Source organism: Erpetoichthys calabaricus, chromosome 5 (assembly GCF_900747795.2).
Source record: "Erpetoichthys calabaricus chromosome 5, fErpCal1.3, whole genome shotgun sequence".
NCBI classification, from domain to species: Eukaryota; Metazoa; Chordata; class Cladistia; order Polypteriformes; family Polypteridae; genus Erpetoichthys; species Erpetoichthys calabaricus.
Window position 1 is genome coordinate 29,802,898 of NC_041398.2, and position 20,501 is coordinate 29,823,398.

Sequence of the window (20,501 nt, forward strand, 5' to 3'; positions counted from 1 at the left end):
GAAACACAGTGGAAACGCACACGAGATTGCGCTTTTGAATTGAAGACCCACCTCTCCCAATTCATTTATTTGTCAAGATTCCTGTCTTCCACTGCCCGTACATCTCTAAATGATGACGTGACAACCTTGAAACATTGCCTTCTTCCATTACTCTGCCAGTTTTCCCTTTTTGTCGCATACCTTCCTCCCTCTTTATTGTTACCCTCACTTTTATCCAGGAGAGGTTACTTTGCCTGGGAATGATCACTGCAAAGGTAACTCTCGGCACCGGCTGGATTCTCCTTTCTGGAAATCCTTTTTCCTTTAATGTAGTTTTATTTGAACTTTCAGTGGTGCAGATCCATGGATCATCTAGCTCCAATGCACAGCAATGACAGTGCACCGTACCTTTGGTTGGCAGCTGGTGGGCCGGTAGTTGGTATTTTTCCCTCAGTTTTAATTTCTAATTTCTCCCATTTTGTTCTTTTTGATCCTGTGTCTGTTGTGCCACACGTTTCTGCTCTGGAAGCAAATGCTCATCATCTGGCCATAATGTAATGAGACTCTTTAACATGGTTGTCCCATTCACAAATGAAACAACAGGACACGGCAGTAGCTGTTTGACTAGTTGTGGTTCTCTATGTGTATACTTCTAACATGAGAAGAAATCACAAAAGAGGCGATATGACAAGAAAACGTAAAGGTGATTAGCAGGCCAAAATCCTTAAGATACACCCTTAAGTGTACAGGAAGCAAAATCTTTGTTGTTCCATGTAATCCGCCTGTAACTCCAGCAGGAGAGCATGCATATATTATTCTCTATGGAAATTAACTTACTAGAACAGTAATCACCAGGAATGATGCTTTATACTGACAGAAAGCAGAAAGACCATTGTAGATAACCCGTGGCGGGATTTGATGGTCGGGGGGGGGGGCTCAAGCTGATGAGTAAAAAATGAAAAATGAAAAGTGAAAAAAAAAAAAAATACCAACAACAAGATTTGAAAAGAAACTTTCAGCCTCTATGGTTGTCTACTGATAAGCTGCAAAGGTGGTTTTGTTATCTTCAAATGGGTTGCTATCTACACTCGATTAAAACCCTCAGCAAATTATCTCTGGGCAACCCACTTCCGTCACATGAAATGAGCAACGACAGAGATGGTGACACCGAGACTCACACCTAAACATGAATCACTTAGGAGCTGTGATGATGACAATTTTGGGTTTATGCTCTGATTAATTCTGTTTTTTCTCTAACCAGAGAGTACAGAGAAATAAAGACATACGTTAAAGGAGTCACATAAATTAACAGGAAAGGCCCCATATACTGTAAGTGGATGAGTTATATCAGTTTGTAAGGCACAATCTGAAAATATTATTAATGAACAGCAGCATAAAAAGCAGTTATATAGAGATAAAAGGTACTGATTACTGTAAATAAGATACAAACATGACAGATATGAATAATGTTGTATTGCATAGATAGATAGATAGATAGATAGATAGATAGATAGATAGATAGATAGATAGATAGATAGATAGATAGATAGATAGATAGATATTTGTCTCAAGAGGACAAATGGCTTTTTCAAAACTTAATAAATAAATACATACATATTATGACAAGGGCGGCACGGTGACGCAGTGGGTAGCACTGCTGCCTTGCAGTTAGGAGACCTGGGTTCGCTTCCCGGATCCACCCTGCGTGGAGTTTGCATGTTCTCCCCGTGTCTGCGTGGGTTTCCTCCATGCACTCTGGTTTCCTCCCACAGTCCAAAGACAGGCAGGTTAAGTGGCTTGGCGATTCTAAATTGGCCCTAGTGTTTGCTTGGTGTGTGGGTGTGTTTGTGTGTGTCCTGCGGTGGGTTGGCACCCTGCCCGGGATTGGTTCCTGCCTTGTGCCCTGTGTTGGCTGGGATTGGCTCCAGCAGACCCCCGTGACCCTGTGTTTGGATTCAGCGGGTTGGAAAATGGATGGATGGATGGATATTATGACAAGCAAATACACACTAAAATGACTAAAAAAAGGCAACTTCCGACTTGACTAAAGATAACAAGGTCAGTCAGCATTATAAATGTGTATTTTTGTTGGTATTAAAGAGCCCTGGTACAGTTTTTGGGCACTGTTAAATGCTTTATGTAGAGGACATCTTCAAGCTTTTTGCAATGGCTGTTGTTCCACTTTGGACCCTGAGTTGGCACTGTCACCCTCATCCTCTCCTTTCTTGTCCTTGCATTCAGAGATCATCAGTGAGCGGACTGCTGACTTCACTTTCGCTTCCAACTAGAAGTTCTGCATCTTCCAGCTGGAGTCTTTACAACCTCAGTCTGAATAGTACTCACATCTGAGCGAGACATCCTTGTTTTTTAACTACATGTTGTTTTTTGCCATTTATCTTTTGGAATCAAAATCTGTCATTAAATGGGATTTCACCTCTTGGTGCTCCAACTCCTTATGTTGTTGTTTTCATATATCTTTACAGTGGTGTAGTCAGATGGCTTTTTGCCATGAAACAAGTGAACCCATGAACGTCGCAACCTTTGTCGCAGCACTGATAATGTACTTCAGATTATTTACAAGTTGCCAATCAAAGGACACATTTCGCAGAGGCACAAATGCAATGGAATGTTCAAGAAGCACTTGGAGCGGAGCGCACACAGGGCCCCTCACAAGTACTTGTACCTCTCCATCCTGAAAATGTTGTAGAGACATTTCTTCTCATATTTTTAGGAACAGTTATAGGACATTGCAAGCCAAAAAAAGAATAGCCCATACACTTAACCCTGTCCTCACTGGCCAACTCAAGGAGCTCAATGCACTGTACATGCCAAAGTGAATGGACTGGCATCACGACTGGGACAGAGAGAGACTCCTTACCCTGCCAGGAGGACCATAATGGAAGGGCGGCATAGAACGAGCTGCAACCCCAGCTGTTATGGTTAGCAATCCTTATCCCAATCGGGGAAGAAGGACAATGGATGAACTGGGCAAAGATGGATTTCAGAGGCCATTCATTCTCCTGCACGATAGTCGGTAGTGTTCCTCCAGTTTGGTCCCAGTTAGGACTTCCAGAAAGTTATGAAAGTTGGATTGTAGAAGAGCAGCTCTGTCGAGGTCCACATCCCCTCCACTGTTTCATGTGTGGGTTGACTGGTCACTTCATCCCATATTACCCACACTTGGATGAACAAATGGACTGTAGAAGAACACAAGGTAGAAGGCATTGTAGAATGACAGTAGAGAACCTGCTAATGCTTCCTTTCGCAGGTGCAGTGGCAATAAATGCACATATGGTCACCACACTGATTGATTCTAATATTTTAATTTCTGCTCGCCATTTTGTTTCTCCACTTCAATGGCAATAGGGCAAGACCTGTATCCATAAGGAAATTCACTGGTAAAGGACTGGCACCAGCGTGATTAGTTTTCAGAAAGACACTCGCACACAGTGGTATGGAATTCCAAGACAGCGGCTGCGTTAAGAGTCCCTGATATTAGAATTTATTCTAGTAACCCCAGATTTCTACATTACTTTCATTCTCTATATACACACGCTTTGGACACCAGCCTAGGTGCTGTATTGAGCCGAATGTTGATGGTGTCGATCACCCCGACATCTAACTGAGCCAGAAGCTGTTCAGTATCAGTAGATGCAGCAGTGGTTAAGTGGACCATACCATTAAGGTACTACCTCCTAGGCCTGGATTTCATTCTTGTTATAGATCATGCACCTCTCCAATGGATAGCGACACACACAGAGTCAAATCCCTGTGTCACCAGGTGGTTCTTGGACCTTCAGCCTTTTAAAATCAAAGTTCTTCATTGCAAAGCTTTCTCTCCTTTCCACAACTTCTTTGTTCGGTTCACTCTCAGTGTCAGACATGTGTGTAGGGGACATCTTCAGGGTTTCTGCTGTTGTTGTAATTCCACTCTGATTCACCGACTGGCACTGTCACTCATGCCCTCTCCTCCCTTACCCTTCAATTAAGAGATCGTCAATCAGAGGATTGTTGATGTCATCCTACTGGAAGTCCTACCTCTTCCAGCTAGGGCTTATAAGAGAAACTGCAAAGCCAGAAGACCTTAATCTGAAAAAGAAACACATCTGAGCAAGATGTCCTCCTTTTTCAACTATGTGTTGATTTCTTGTTCTTCTTCATTTATTTTTTGGTATCAAAACATGCCATTAAACGGGGTTTCACCACCTGCCGCTCCACATCTTTGTGTCTGTTGTTTTCGTACATCTTTAAAATATACATTTACTGTTAACACATTTGTTAGTTAATTACAAGTCAGTAGGTTTTGTTTTTGACAAACTAAAATCTTATATATAAACGTCTACACATGTAAGAGTGTGTGTCTGTCCGGCCCGGAAATGAGAGGTGGAGTTGGGGTAAGGGCTCAGCCTCCGAGGAAACAGAAAACTAAATGTCTACACGTGGAATTGTGTGTGTCTGTTTGTCCAGCCCAGAAGTGCAAGGCTACTACAGCATGAAGCTCAGAAAGCCGGCAAGGCGGCTCCAAGTTAATGAGTCGGAAGAAGAAAGCGACTCTGTTGCCAAAGTAAAACCGCAGAGAAAAGAGAGAAACTCTTACGCAAGCAAGACAAGCACATCGGCAAAACAGTATCCCTTTTACTTTTCCTCCTGCCACTAATACACAAGTGATACGAGCACATCGGCAAAACGAAACATCTGAAGAAAGACAGCCGCTTAGCATCTAATACAGAAGTGTGGTGAGTACATCGGCAAAACGGTATCTCTTTTACTTTTCCTCCCGCCGCTAATACACAAGCGAGGCGAGCACGTCAGCAAAATGAAACCTAGGAGAGAGATGCCCAGAGTAGTTCCTTTCAATTACTTGACATCTCTACATTTTAATTTTTTTTCTGACGAGTTCAATAGTTTCTAGGACTCCGGGCTTTTTACAGTACGGGCTTACACAGCTAGTAATATATAATGAGACTCCCAAATGTAGGTCTGAAATAGTACAAAACAGGCAGATGAAGAGCCAAATGTGCAATACTAAATCCCACCAATGTGACAGGCCCAGTAACTGCTTTATAATAATGGTTATAAAGAGAAGTACATTCTAAAAAATAATGGGAAGTTTCATAACATTAATAAGTATAACAATTAAAATGTGATGTAGATATTTGATTAGTACCAGAGACAATGGGATGTCACCTCCAGTTACTGCTGCATGTGTAATCAGCCCCGTTAAACAGCGAATTCTGAATCAGCACTCAGAAAAGTAATAAGAAAATTTGATCACTTATCAGAATCAGATATTTGGAATTTGACTCCGGTTTTGGTGACTTATAAGACTTATAAGTTACATAATCAACATACACACAACAGTTACGTGCAGCATCTTGAAAACGACACCACATAAACTGCTTTATAGCCATTCTGAAATGATGGATTAATGGCCAATTGATAACTTTGATTCTACAGAAGTAGCATTAAAGTAAAAAAAGGAGGAAGTGATGGAACAGTAAAACATTAAAATAATGGAACATGCTAATGAAAGAGCATTTAAATGATGGAATATCTTATGAAAAGGAGGGAGAGATTTGTAACATTAAAGCGTCAGGTGTTTGTAACATTTCAAATTTGAATTTGACTTGTCCATTACATATTACTTTTAATTATGTGTTATCATCCAAGTAACGTTTCCTCCATATACAAATGCAAGTGTTATTATTACTTCTGGGCACCGTGCCATGTGGCAGCCTTTACAGAAGCTCTCTTTCTTTCTTTTTTTTTCTTTAGAATTATTTTTTCTTTTAAAGTAATTAATTAGTAATGTTAAAATTTAGCCTCTGGCTTGTTTCCCATACATTTTTAATGAATTTTTAAACTAAACCGAAGAGATGCTGCTGTCAATGCAGACCCAAGCACCAGTCTACCAAAGCTGCCTCTCAGACAAGCTGATAACTTGAGAAACATCAGATGATCAGCATTGTCGCACAGGGGGACAATCTTACCAAGGACAAGACACAAAGTCAGGGGTTGATGAAATGCACTAATGTCCCTTCTACAGATCACCAGAACAGAAGCCCACCTAAACTGCGACCAGTTCCTGCCTCCCCTTCCTAACCACGCCCTGCTACTGACCTCATTTCCGGCGAGCCCCCTTTTTGAACCCGCCTCTTCTTTTCCTCCACCTATAAAAGTCAACTTTCTCACCTTACCAGGCAACTCCATCTTGGACACTGCTCTGGAGTTGCTTTGACTTAGAAGTGCTTGTGTTAAAATATACCGGGTGGATCCCCAAATCTTTCTTTGTTTTCTTGTCTTACAACATAAAATATCTGATGGCTGCCTACATACAATATATGACATCTGATTATTTAAGAGACACTGAGGAATATAAAGTGGGATATATTAAACTTTCCCGTAGTCACCTGGTAGCACTGCAGTCACTGCCGCCTTTAAGAAAAAATGTGTCTGTGCCCCAAACATTATGGAAGGCACTGTACATTTGGTGAATAAACACATTAGTCCATCATCATTCTTTACAAACCCCACTGCTCTGAAATCCCCCATTTCTCATCTTGTGTAATGTGAATGAGTGGTGATCAGATTGGGGGGTGCACGTATCTGATGAAGGGTGTCAGACATGTAGTGAGGGTCTTTCTTATTGACTATTTGCTCAGCTAGAGTTCGGCCCCAGGTTTAATCTATCTGATGAGTTTTGTTATTTAGTAATTTAGTGCCTTACTAGTAAAGATCACATTGTGCCTACTGTGTACCGTTTAAAAAAGACGGTAAGTTCCTAAGGGACAGCAAACCTCCTTCCTCTAATTACTTAATGGACAGATATTCCTGGACCTTACTTATGTTAATCAATTTCAAAGCACTTGGCTTTCTTGTCTATTTAACCCTTGAGTACTTGCACTGGTGTATTCTGCACACCAATCTCAGTAATTTTTGTCCAACATCCTTTTACTTGAGCCTACGGGCATAGCATCCACCATCTCTCCTCAGTTTGATTCACTACAAGTACCGTGTCGCAGTGGTCTCCCTCCAGTGTGCACCCAGCTGGTTTTATGAGTGGATGCACAGTCACAAGTTCCATAAGGTGCATTTGGTACACTGTGTGGGTACTTACGTATGGATGACAACAATGAGATGTTCTTCTTGCAATGACTTTGTCTGCAAAGAACATTCAACAACTGAAGTGAAATGTGATCCACGGGCAGATCCTGCAGTGCATGAAAGTGTGACTGGTGATGAATGAGCACTGGATAAGTGGATCAGGTTTATTTTCAGATAGTCCTAGACTGTGTCGTACTATTCAGTAATAAGGTATTAAATTACATTAACAACATTTGAAACTTAAAATTATTGCAGTATTTTATATTACAACCTCATAGCGAGAATATAAATAGCCATTTTAACACTGGAGCTTAAAGCACACCTCATGAGTACGTATGAGATAAGAAATGGTGTGAGAAGTTAAGGGTTAATCAAAGTTGTTTATATGAAGTGATTGTGTATTTAATAAAGTTTATATTTGTATTTTTATATACTTTATTAATCCCCAAGAGTAGACTGTCTTTTCACATGACCTTTGGGGGTCTGAGTGCAGGGTCAGCCATTGTATAGCACTCCAGGAGGAATTTTCAGGTTAGGGGCCTTGCTCAAGGGCCCAACAGAGTGGGATCCTTTCTGGCAGTAATGGGATTTGAACTAGCAACCTTCTGGATTTACCTGTGAATTTGTCACAACATTCTGTGTCTGCACTCAGTGAAAATCACTAGAACAAAAAAACAAACTGAATTAAATTCCTGTCCATTAGATTTTTGGAGACAGAAGCCTTCATTTCAGCAGCCTTACACGAGAAATGCCCAAATGTGCTTTTTAGGAGCAACCACTGAATGATGAATAAAATGTTCATTTGTTTTCTATATTAAAGTCATGGAGCGGTAATGTTTAACCCAAACTCTTAAAAATAACAGTTCTTTGATGGCACTATACTAGGTTGTGTGGTGACTTTGCTTGACAAAGAACTGTTTAATTTTAGGGTGTGTTCTGGGCATATAAAATTAGCTGTTTGAGCTTTGATAATGTTCCTTATATGTGAAAAAATAATACATCCTTCAATTTAGCAGGATACAACAGATCAGGAAAATATGAATTTAGGATGTGAGATTATATTATAGGAAGTGCCACTGGTATTTCACAAATCTCTTATCTAGTCATTTTTACTTATGGAGCATGTTACCATTCTTAATAAATAAAGGATCATTGCATAACCTTCATGTAGATGATTCTTTTGGGAACTAAAAATGGTTCCCTTATGGAATTGTGCCAAAGAACCACCTTACCAACTTTACTTTTTAAATTCGTAATGACAGGAACCTGGGTATGATCTCTAAGTTGTCACTAAGGTTCAACAAACAAATCTCCACAGTGGTAACGTCCAGCTTTTACCAACTGAGGCAAATCTTTCTTTCATAGAAGGAAATAGAGAGTTGTGCTTTTATTACATCTCAGCTAGATTACTGCAATTCTCTATATGTGAGTTTGCCCAAATCTGCCCTGTTGCACCTTCAACTTGTTCAAAATGCAGCAGCTAGATTTCTAACCAGCACTAGAAAAAGAAAGCAAATCTCACCTGTACTGGCCTCTTGCCACTGGCTACCGGTGAGATTTCGGAATGATTTTAAAATTTTGTTGCTTGTTTTTCAGGCCTTGCATGGTTTAGCACCCCAAAATACATCTGCAATCTCCTATATCCCCTCTCGGGAACGAGGGCTTTGAGGTCATCTGCTCAACTACTCCTTGTTGTTCCAGGATCACGGCTGATGTCTGAGGGTGACGGGGCTTTTTCAGTTGTTGCTCCCTAGGCTTTGGAATGATCTGCTGCTCCACATCAGGGGCCTCATTCATAACACCGTGCATAGAATTCACACTATAACATAGCGTAAGCACAAAAGCAGAAATGTTCATACGCACAAAAAAATCCAGATGCATAAATTTGTGCGAACGCCAACTTCCACGTTCTTCCGCTCCATAAATCCCGGTCAGCATGAAAAGTAGCACACGTTCACGCGCCTGCTGACCCGCCCCAACTCCTCCCAGCATTATGCCTCTTTGAATATGCAAATCAATATAAATAGCCCTTAAGATCAGCCTTCTGCGAAAAGACAATGGGAAAAGCAAGAGGGAAATTAGAAGGATTTCAGCGAATACCAAGTGGAGGAAAAGAAAAACGTACTATTTGTTGGTTTAAACAGTGGTATAAACAACAAAAGGAAGTTGATCGAGTGACATAGCGTGTCGGAGAAACTTGAAAGCTCAAGTTCACAAAGTCGCACGAAGTTGTCAAATATCAAAGTTGCCATGAAAAGGCGAGTTGTAGCGGACCGTCTGAGTGTCATATGAAAGCTTATTAGGGTACAGAGAAAAAAAAAAGGCACACAGTGGGGAAAAAGCACAAAATGTCAACTTTAATATCGAAATTTCCACTTTAATCACGTAGTTTATTTTGTCATTAAAGAAGAACATCATAAACTTCATCTTAAAATCGTTTAATTTACTAGTTTCTCAAATCCCATCATAACTAAAGTAGCACGTTAAATGCTTTGTTTTGTATGTATTCTTCTATGTGCTCTATGTGTGTGACTCACTACGTGCTTCCGGGCTTTCTCTTCCTCCAACAGGACACAGAATCCATTACATCTGTGATATTACAGCTCTCTGAATAATTAAAATACTGAGATGTATACGTGATATCATTTTCACGATGATAGGAGTTAAAGCGTGTTATTAAACATGGGAAAATGGTGGCGCAGTGATTGTTTATGTCTCACGCAAGATGCTTGCTGCGCCTTCGATGAAATACTTTATTGCAGCAGTACTGTCTCTTTCAAACGCACTAACCCCCAATTCCTGTCCTTACTTTTCTTTATCCAAATACCCAATCTCCACACAATCAGCTCTGTAACAGACGTTAAGCCATCTGTAAGCTTAGAACACCAATTCTTCAAAACGTTTAAGGAACATTGAAATATCTTCATAGTATGTGTTTAATTAATTTATCCATTTATCCTTCCAGCACCAGCAAGAATACAGTGTGAGGCAGGAACAATCCATGAACGGAGCGCCAGTTCCTCACTAGCGCTGTGGCACCGTCTCCTCACATGTTTAATTATTAACAACATAAATTATTTAAATGAAGGTAAAGTTTTATCTGTATAATATAATAAACATATTTTGCTGCATTTCATCTTAAAAATGATATCGTCATCATATGTAAATACGCGCTTTATAAAGTGGCTCAGGTTGTGCAATATTATAACTGTATCACAAGTTTACAGTGAGGTAATTGTACTTATAAGTACAAACAGTTCTACAAGGAGCACTTGATGGACTGATTGAGTGCGTTTATAGTTCTTGGGATGAAACTGTTTGTGAACCGCGAGGTCTGTACAGGAAAGGCTGTGATGCGTTTGCCATATGAGAACAGTTCAATAGACAGCATGCCTGAAGCATGCGTGTGCTTGATGCTGTATACCGATAATTCTCTTTCCAATCAGCTGCTGTAGATCTGTGATTCCACACTCGGATACAGTGATATAAATACTCCGAACGGTGCAGTGGGAGTAATAAGATAAGGAAAAAGATGATCCGCTGTGGCAAACCCTAACTGGAGCAGCTGAAAGAAGAAGAAGAAGGTGCAGTGAGAGTAACAACGCTAAAGCAGCTATGGTATTTAGAATAGTTTGACCATTCCGTGGACCATTATATTGTTGCAGGTTAATTACAATCAGATGCATTAAACTAATAAACAATATGTGGTTAATTTCAGTGTATTTATAAAGCCGTGTCTGGGATGTGGATCTAAAAAAGAAAGGGTAACCACACAGGAACAGTAGCACTGCTTTGACGCTGGGTGCCACCAGTCTGTAAAACCGAGCAGAGAACTTGCGTACGCCAGGGTATGGGGAACCGTGGAAATGTGCATGGCTTTACGCCAAGTTTAGGTTTTATACATCGCGATTTGAACGTGGAAATGCTCTTATGCAACATTTTTGTGCGTACGCACCATTTATACATGAGGCCCCAAGATCTTCTCCTTCTATTGAGGTTTTTAAGGCTTGGTTAAAAACCTACTTTATCAAGTCCGTATTTCACTGTGGATAAGGTTGTTGGGAGTGGGAGGATGGAAATTAAACAGTCACTAACAAACTGTTTTACAAGGGGGAGTCAAGCTAAAGTTAGAAAATGGGATTTATTGGAAAATGGAACGAACCTTAACAAAACTGATGATGTCATTTCTCAATGTAGTCTCTACCCTTCTCAATGCCTGGGTTCCAGCAGAATAAAAGGTTTTGTCTTGTCCTGGCAACCACTCCTGCACCCGAGTTATCGTCGAACACTACATGCTGAGGGGTACTACAGTCACTAGGGCAAGTTCCTGTGACTTGCTGGAGACCAATGTGAAGCCTGCTATTTGATCCAAGCGGTGAGGACTGCTGTCTCAAGAAGTCCCTTTGCTGCAAGACAATGGCACACACTACCAAGAACACCAAGGTTTGTCTGGAGAAACTGAAGTTTGAGTTATTGCCACATCCTTCTTATTCGCCAGATTTGGCACCGTGTGATTTCCACCTTTTCGGACTGCTAAAAAAACATCTGGGCGGTCATTGATTCAAGACAGATGACGACGTGAAGAAAGCAGTGCACGAGTGGTGGCAAGGACGAGACAAAGCCATTTTTCTGCTGGAATCCAGGCAGGTGGCACAAGTGCATTGAGAAGTGTGAAGACTACATTAGGTTCATTCCATTTTCTAATAAATCCCCCTTGTATAAAATCGTTTGCTTTATGGTAGTCATATATGTTCTTTTGTACAGCACTATGGTACAACTTCTGTTGTTTTTAAATGTGCTTTTATAAATAAATTTTCTTTTGACATTGAAGAGTGTAGGGAGATGTGCCAATTCATCGCAATTCTGCCTATCATGCATATTTGTGGGATGGGGTAGAACATAGGATACCCAGAGAAAACCTAGGATGACAAGGGGAATCATGCAAACACTACACCATACAGTGACCAGGTCTTGGGTACACTAGATAGCAGTACAAATCACTGCAACAACATGTGGCCCAGAATGATAACAACAAAACAATGTCAAAACAGAGGGCAGTGGACTTTGACTTGTTTGAAATGTTTAATAATGATAACCTTCATTCATGGAAGTGGCAGCAAACTCAAATCCTCCTCTTTGGGGACTGGAACCTGAAATAGCTTTTCTAGAATAGCTGAAAGGACGTGCTCTGTGCGGACTAACCTCATTCCTGCTTCAGCTGAATGGAGTTCAATAATTTAATAGAGTGCCCTTCTCATTTAAAGCTGAGAGTACCGTACACATCCAAAATGTGGTATAGTTAAAATAAAACTCACAAGGACATTGTCAGGCCCACATAATCTAATCACAGTCATGGCAGGCTGGATTCAATACAGGAAGCACTCGGTGCAAAGCAGGTGATAAACGTAGACAGGTCGCCAGTCCACTGTAGGGTCCATTCATGCACACAGCCACAAAGTACCATAAAAAGCTAACTAGACCTGCAAGCTTTAGAGGGTATGGGAGTAAAACCAGAGTAGCTGCAAGAAAACTACCACAGACAACGGCTGTCAGAGGTAACCTCCAAACATGGATGTTTAGTTGGTTAACTGGCAGGAGACACAGAGTACAGATAAGAGGCGAATGCTCCACATGGAGTGATGCCAACAGTGGAGTCCCTCAGGGGTCTCTCCTTGGACTGTTTGTGATTTCTATTAATGGCATTGATTCTGGTATAGTTAGTAAACTTGACAAATTTGCAGATGACACTAAAATTAGATGGATGGCAGACACTGAGGAGGCAGCAAAAAGAATTCAAAAAGACCTGCATGTTCTCCCCGTGTCTGCGTGGGTTTCCTCTGGGTGCTCCGGTTTCCTCCCACAGTCCAAAGACATGCAGGTTAGGTGCATTGGCGATCCTAAATTGTCCCTAGTGTGTGCTTGGTGTGTGTGTGTGTGTACGCCCTGTGGTGGGCTGGTGCCCTGCCCAGGGTTTATTTCCTGCCTTGCGCCCTGTGCTGGCTGGGATTGGCTCCAGCAGATCCCCGTGACTCTGTAGTTAGGATTTAGCAGGTTGGATAATGGATGGATGGATAATGGATGGAGGCCCTCGGATATGAAAGCTATCAAAATAAATTCTTCCCAATATAAATTATTACATTTTTTTATTGATTTTTATAGATCGCCCTGTTTCACTACTACGCAGGTGGAGGCGCGTGGGACAGCTAGTCTTTAATAAATCCAGTTTGGTCTTGTGATATTACAGAAGGAAGTGCTTTCTCAATCCTTCTAGCTAGTACTCTGCAGTTAAGTATGACTTGATTGCATAGAATAATATCAATAAAATTAAACTAAATTAAAAAAAAAAAAAGATACTGCATAGGGAAGTCATCAAAAATTTAGAATCCTCAAAGGCCCTGATAAAACAGACCCAGCAACGTTCTTTCAGCTTAAGGGTGAATCACATACTTGAGGACATCAGTGGAAATTAAGGGGAAGTTCATTTAACTACAAAGCATTTCTTCAAAGAGTTATGGGAATCTGGAACAAACTACTGAGACATGGAGTTAAAGCAGCAACCTTGAAAATCTTTAAGAAGAATCTGGATGAGATATGGGGACAGCTTAGCTATTAGTTAAACATTTGGGGCTTGATGGACTGAATGATCTCCTAACGTTTGTTAATTTTCTTATGTCCAATGGTCAGCCATGGGATACAAACCCAGGATGCTGGACCAATCAGTCCATTCCAAAATGAACCCAGATATTTTAAAGTATAGGATAAATCTTAATTTCTTATGGATGAATTTAAATTAAGCTTTATATAACTAATAGTTCAAAATCACATATTAAAAACAAACAATTAAACTGAAAAAAACTCTTATTATGAAAGACTGATGCACACCTCTGTAAGTCCCGATAGCCCATAATAACAATACACTTTATTTAAATTGTGTCTTTAATGCCAACTGCTATTTCATATAGTGCCTTTTCACACACCCCTTTCACAGATGACAATCCATGTAGTTAACACGTTGATTAACAACTACGAGAATTTTCTGTTCCAAGCCCCAACTACAAGTTTACTCAAAAGAAATTTTTAGAGAAAATTTATTTTTATCGTTGAGTTTTGACAAATAAAAAATGAACTTAATGATCATATTAAAAGTACACTCTAATATCCCATCTGCATCATGAATAAATGTTCCTGTTGTCACTTTGGTGGTCATTCCTCTTTATAAGTGCCAACCTGCAGATTTTTCTTAGTTAACTGCCACCTTAAATTTATAGAGCGTCTTTCACTATTTGATGGTTTACAATCCAATCCAAAGTAAATGGCACTCAGAAATTGGCATCAGCTACAGAAAAGAAAAGCCCTGCCCGCCATTGTCTCATTTTACTGGACACCAGGAGACCACCGAGATAAAAGCAGGCCACAGACAGCGTGCCCCGTCACAGCTCTTTTTTCACAGTACCTAAACCGCTCCTCTTCTAAGGCACAGAACAGATTCGGCATCTGTACCCCATTCCCCACTGCCATTGCCCTTCTTCACTCTTAAGGTGTTACTTTCTTTTTATAGATGATGGCGCTATGTTTCACTTTGATGTAGGTTATTAGTTTAAAAAAAAAAAAAAGTCAAAGAAGGGCACCCAGGTGTGCAACCGAATTCCCATCTGAGACAGTCCCTCCCTCAGAAGTGGCACGCATGTGCTCACACGGAGACATCTAGGGCCACGTAAACTCCAGGATGTTGTTATAAAATCAAAGAGAATCGGGTACCCTCCCACCCTGAGGCTGACCCCGGTCAGATTCGACTCACCCAAGCAGATCCAAAACCCACAGAGGAGGCCGAGCAGTGTGCTGACCCCACAGAGTGGCTCCATCTTTAGATGCGGATGAGCAGTCGAGCCATCTGTCTCCACACCCTGGGCTGCTAGTGCCAGTAAGTCCGTCTCTGGGCAGCGTGGTGTGCAGCTGTGACTGAACTAGAGTGTTCTGTCATTTAGAAAGTGGAAGCAGCCACCCGAGGACAAGGGGCCAAACAGCCCCCACGGGGCGGACCTTGCCGGGTTTCCTACGATGTTGTCGTCACGACGGAAAAACATGAGGCACTGTGCCTCTCGCGTCAGAGTGTCACACAGCAATCTGGGTCATCAGCACACGTGTGTGACTGTGGGAGCTGAACCACAGGAAAACCTCAGCCGCAGACCTACCAGGCTGGGCCCCCCAAAGCCGCTGGTGACAACGTAGCACTCATAGCATGTAAGACTTAACGAGCATATTGTAAAAAAGGTGTGAAATTAAAAATAAAAGAGTGAACAGATAACAGGAGCCATCTTCACAGCCCTGCTTTCTGTGAGAATCTCTAAATAGTTTTCATTTTAATAGGGTCTTTTCAGTGTATGTCAGGACAGGCCGCTTTATGAATAGTACAGTATGAAGAGAAACAGTGCAATCACACCTCCCCTCCCCTCCACCCAGACAGGTAAGCCCCTCTTCTCTTCTCTTCACACTTTCAAATTGGCTTACATTAACATAAAAACTGGCATTCTGGCTTACCTCAATACTTCCTTCTGGTGTTATCATCGAAAACTGCAGTTCAAATTCCAAACCTGCTCTTTTCTTGACCAAAGGATACCTGTGCCTGGAATGAAGGATTACGCCAGACAAAAGTAAAGAAATATGCAAATAAATAAATGTATTGTCAAACATAACAATAAATAAAATGCAGTGATGTAAGCATAAATAACTAAATGTGTCAGAATGTCATTAATTGCTTAGTTCTTTATGTATAGTATTTGTTTCTTTATTTCAAGGACACTGCACACAACATGACAGATTTCATTTTCACCCGTCAAAGTTGAAAAGGTGCGATCTGACTGGTGAATCATCAACAGAGATAGATAGATAGATAGATAGATAGATAGATAGATAGATAGATAGATAGATAGATAGATAGATAGATAGATAGATAGATAGATAGATAGATAGATAGATAGATAGATAGATAGATAGATAGATAGATAGATAGATAGATAGCTTTATTAATCCCAAGGGGAAATTCACATTCTCCAGCAGCAACATACTGATACAATAAACAATATTAAATTAAAGATTGATAACAATGCAGGTAAAAACAGACAATAACTATGTATAATGTTAATGTTTACATACCTGCCCCCCCCCCACTTCCCCCACCGGGTGGAACTGAAGAGTCGCATAGTTTGAGGGAGGAATGATCTTCTCAGTCTGTCAGTGGAGCAGGACAGTGACAGCAGTCTGTCACTGAAGCTGCTCCTTTGTATGGAGATGACACTGTTCAGTGAATTCTCCATTATTGATAGGAGCCTGCTTAGCGCCCGTTGCTCTGCCACAGATGTCAAACTATCCAGCTTCATGCAAACAATAGAGCCTGCCTTCCTCACCAGTTTATCCAGGTGTGAGGCGTCCCTCTTCTTTATGCTGCCTCCCCAGCACACCACCGCGTAGAAGAGGGCGCTCGCCACAACTGTCTGATAGAACATCTGCAGCATCTTATTGCAGATGTTGAAAGATGCCAGCCTTCTAAGGAAGTATAACCGGCTCTGTCCTTTCTTACACAGAGCATTAGTATTGGCAGTCCAGTCTAATTTATAATCCAGCTGCACTCCCAGGTATTTATAGGTCTACACCCTCTGCACACAATCACCTCTGATGATCACGGCGTCCATGAGGGGTCTGGGCCTCCTAAAATCCACCACCAGCTCCTTGGTTTTGCTGGTGTTCAGGTGTAGGTGGTTTGAGTCGCACCATTTAACAAAGTCCTTGATTAGGTTCCTATACTCCTCCTCCTGCCCCCTCCTGATGCAGTCCACGATAGCAGTGTCATCAGCGAACTTTTGCACGTGGCAGGACTCCGAGTTGTATTGGAAGTCCGATGTATATAGGCTGAACAGGATGGGAGAAAGTTCAGTCCCCTGTGGCGCTCCTGTGTTGCTGACCACAATGTCAGACCTGCAGTTCCCGAGACGCACAAACTGAGGTATGTTTGTAAGATACTGTAGTCCACGATCCATGCCACCAGGTATGAATCTACTCCCATCTCTGTCAGCATGTCCCTAAGGAGCAGAGGTTGGATTGTGTTGAAGGCGCTAGAGAAGTCTAGAAACATAATTCTTACAGCACCACTCCCTCTGTCCAAGTGGGAGAGGGATCGGTGTAGCATATAGATGATGGCATCCTCTGCTCCCACCTTCTCCTGATATGCAAACTGCAGAGGGTCGAGGGCTTGCTGAACTTGTGGCCTCAGGTGGTGAAGCAGCAGCCACTCCATGGTCTTCATCACATGTGATGTCAGAGCAACAGGCCGGAAGTCATTCAGCTCACTAGGACGTGATACCTTTGGGACTGGGGTGATGCAAGATGTTTTCCCCTGTTCCAGGCTCAGGTTGAAGATGCGCTGTAGAGATTACATGCACAGTAACAGCTTTGCACAAGTTTATAAACCACAGAATTCCCTAAGCAAGGAAACGGCCTGCTCAGGGCAATGAGTCCTTGTCAGATACGAGTGCAAAAATTAATTACTGTACCAAGCAGCTACGTTAATTCAAGAAGCTCTGAATTCACCATCCTCTCGGGTGTCTAATGGCGGCTAACCAGCTACAACTTGAGTCATCTGTCCTGATCCTCCAAGATCTCTCTTCTGCCTTTGACACGGTCAACCATGACATCCTTCTTGCCACCCTCTCTGACCTTAACCATCGCTGGGACTGCTCTCAGATGGTTTGAGTCCTACAGTGTGTCCTGGCAAGGAGTGTTGTCAAAGGCACACCAGACAAGTACAGGTGTACCCCAAGGATCGGTGCTGGGTCCTCTACTTTTCTGTCTGTACACCATCTTGCCAGGCTCGATCATCCAATCCCATTCTCTTCTCAGTGCCATGTGGATCATACACAGCAGTACCTGTTGTTCTCACTGGAGGACGATACAGTGTCAGCTAGTCTCTGCATGTCTTACTGATATCTCAACCTGGATGAAGGACCACCATCTACAGCTCAACCTGGCAAAAAATATTTTTTTTGTGATCCCCGCCAGCCAGTCTGTTCAATTCCCCATCTCTGTACAGCTTGGCTCATTGTTGCTAACACCCACCAGGTCAGTACACAACTTTGGGGTGGTGTTTGATGAGCAGCTCTCTTTTCCTGACCACATTTCTACTGTTTCTCATTCATTCAGGTTCACGTTGTACAAAAACAGCAAGATCAGACCTTAACTGACGGAGTATGCAGCACAACTTCTGGTCCAGGCTTTGGTCTTGTTGCGTCTAGACAACAGCAATTCACTCCTGGCAGGAGTATCCTCATGTGCTATAAAGCCACTGCGGATGGTCCAAAATGCAACGGCCCATTTTGTATTTAACCAATTCCTCTCTTCTGGTCTCTACATTGATTCCATGTAGCCACACGCATGAAGTTCAAATCCCTGATGCTTGCCTACAGAGTAGTCAGTGGGTCAGCACCAGAGTATATGGAGACACTGGTGAGGTGCTGTGCTCCTTCTCACCCACTTTGGTCTGCCAGGGAACAGCATCTGGTGATGCCACTTCTGTGTGGTATCAAGTCTCAATTCAGACTCTCTTCCTGTGTAGTTCCCAGTTGATGAAAACCCATCTGTTCTGCGAATATATCTGTCTAATTGATTTAAAAAAAATCCTTTGCTCTGTGATCTATTACATTGCTGTTTATTTTGTTGTTTAAGTTTAAATGCTTTATCAATTATAATTTTTGATTGTAAATTATTACGTCTTTTCACTTGTGGCGATTAACATTTGTTACCTGTCCTATTACACTTGCTAAACAAACAGGCTCTAGCCTAATGTTACTCGATTATGTGTACCTCTTTTGTAAGTCACTTTGGAAAAAGACGTCTGCCAAGCAAATGAATGTAAATCTGAAAAAAGCGAATTACTGTACCAAGCAGTTACGATAATTCAAGAAGCTCCGAATTCACTATCATCTTAAGAATCTGAATCTGATGTGTGGTGTCTGACTGTACATTTAGCACTCGATGGCCAAAGATTTGCTTGCTTTACCGACGATTCACTAATCGAAACACAACACTGAAATAGCTCTCTTTAGCTAATGCTTGACATGCCTATTGTAGTTTAAATAACCAGAACATTAATAACAACAAAATACTAAAAAGCCAAACACCACTGGACAACAAATTGCTTACAAAAGTTTTCCTTCATGACGATTATGATAGAGCACAAATTTAATTTTAGATTGACTGTATCAGATAGGAACTTGGAGAAACACGAAACTCACGTTTACCTAATGTAGTGTGTTTAGTCACTTAATTATGCCGACACATTGAATTAGTTCAACTGATAAAAAAATTGGACCATTTAAAAATGTTCTGGGGATTGATCTTCATTTGTACTTAGCATCTGATGCTTCCTGCTTCAACGACTAACAATATTTGGCCAGCATTCATGGATTCTGCTTGTGTTGAAACCGCTGGTTGTGATGCTCTGGTGCAACTATTCAACATATTTGTCACTGAGTGCACCAAGATTAGCACAGACGTTGTCCAAGTTTGAAAGCACAAAAATAATCTTTGGCATCTGTTTCCAGCAGAGGGTGCTGTTTCACTCCTGGGATGTGTTTCTTGATGCAGAATTGACTAGAACCAATACCATCCCTTTTGTACTCATGGCGGAAAATAATTACAAGAGAGAAATAAGGAACAACAAACAGATATATGTGTTTAACTTGCTTTAAGAGATAATATTCATTTCCAGAATATAATGCATAATCTTGTATACATACATATTCAGGCCAGAGAGAAGCAAATGGACAACCCAGCCAAGTGGGAGAATGCTGACACACAGATGTCCAATCCAGTAGTGAGGAATGTCGGTGGTATAGTGAGATGCTTCTGCCATTATGCTGGATCCTCGTCATTATAAACACTCACATAATTACATATTTATAGAATTCATGTCAGATATGGGTGATTACCAGAAGAACTGGCTGGTTATTAATACAGACTATGGAGTTTATAACCATATTGGTCAAGCAGACATCAACATCTTTTAAAGTAACCTGCTTGTGTCCTTTACATGTTTTCTGCCTAACCTGACTTACAGCTGTCATTTGTCAATCACCCTGGCAGTCTCTCTCTTCTCTCTCTCAGCTGAATTGGTGATTACATTTGGCACAAATACCCTTCTTGCTATAGTGACCTGTTTGAACTGCATGTTTTTGCATGCTTGATGTTTATTGGTAAGCAGATGGATGTAATTTGGGGCTCAGTAGTTGCCAAGAAAATTCTGAAGAAATTCCTTGAATTCATTCCATTCAAGTTCCTGATGCCCAACTAGCAGACCTTCAAACCACTGATAACGTGTTCGATATGTGGCCTTCCTTAATATTGGGATCTGTTTTTCATGGGAACAT

The 20,501-nt window shown here is 41.4% G+C and overlaps 1 protein-coding gene across 1 annotated transcript in view; it reads right to left on the reverse strand.

The window, feature by feature from the left end:
- The window catches only part of LOC114652592 (uncharacterized), a 34,799-nt gene extending 19,498 nt beyond the window's left edge, over positions 1-15,301 (reverse strand). The window contains exon 1 of the mRNA XM_028802965.2: positions 14,882-15,301. Coding sequence (XP_028658798.2) covers positions 14,882-14,945 — 64 coding nt within the window. The 5' untranslated portion in view covers positions 14,946-15,301. The remainder of the gene's footprint in view (positions 1-14,881) is intronic.
- Positions 15,302-20,501: the final 5,200 nt, after the last annotated feature.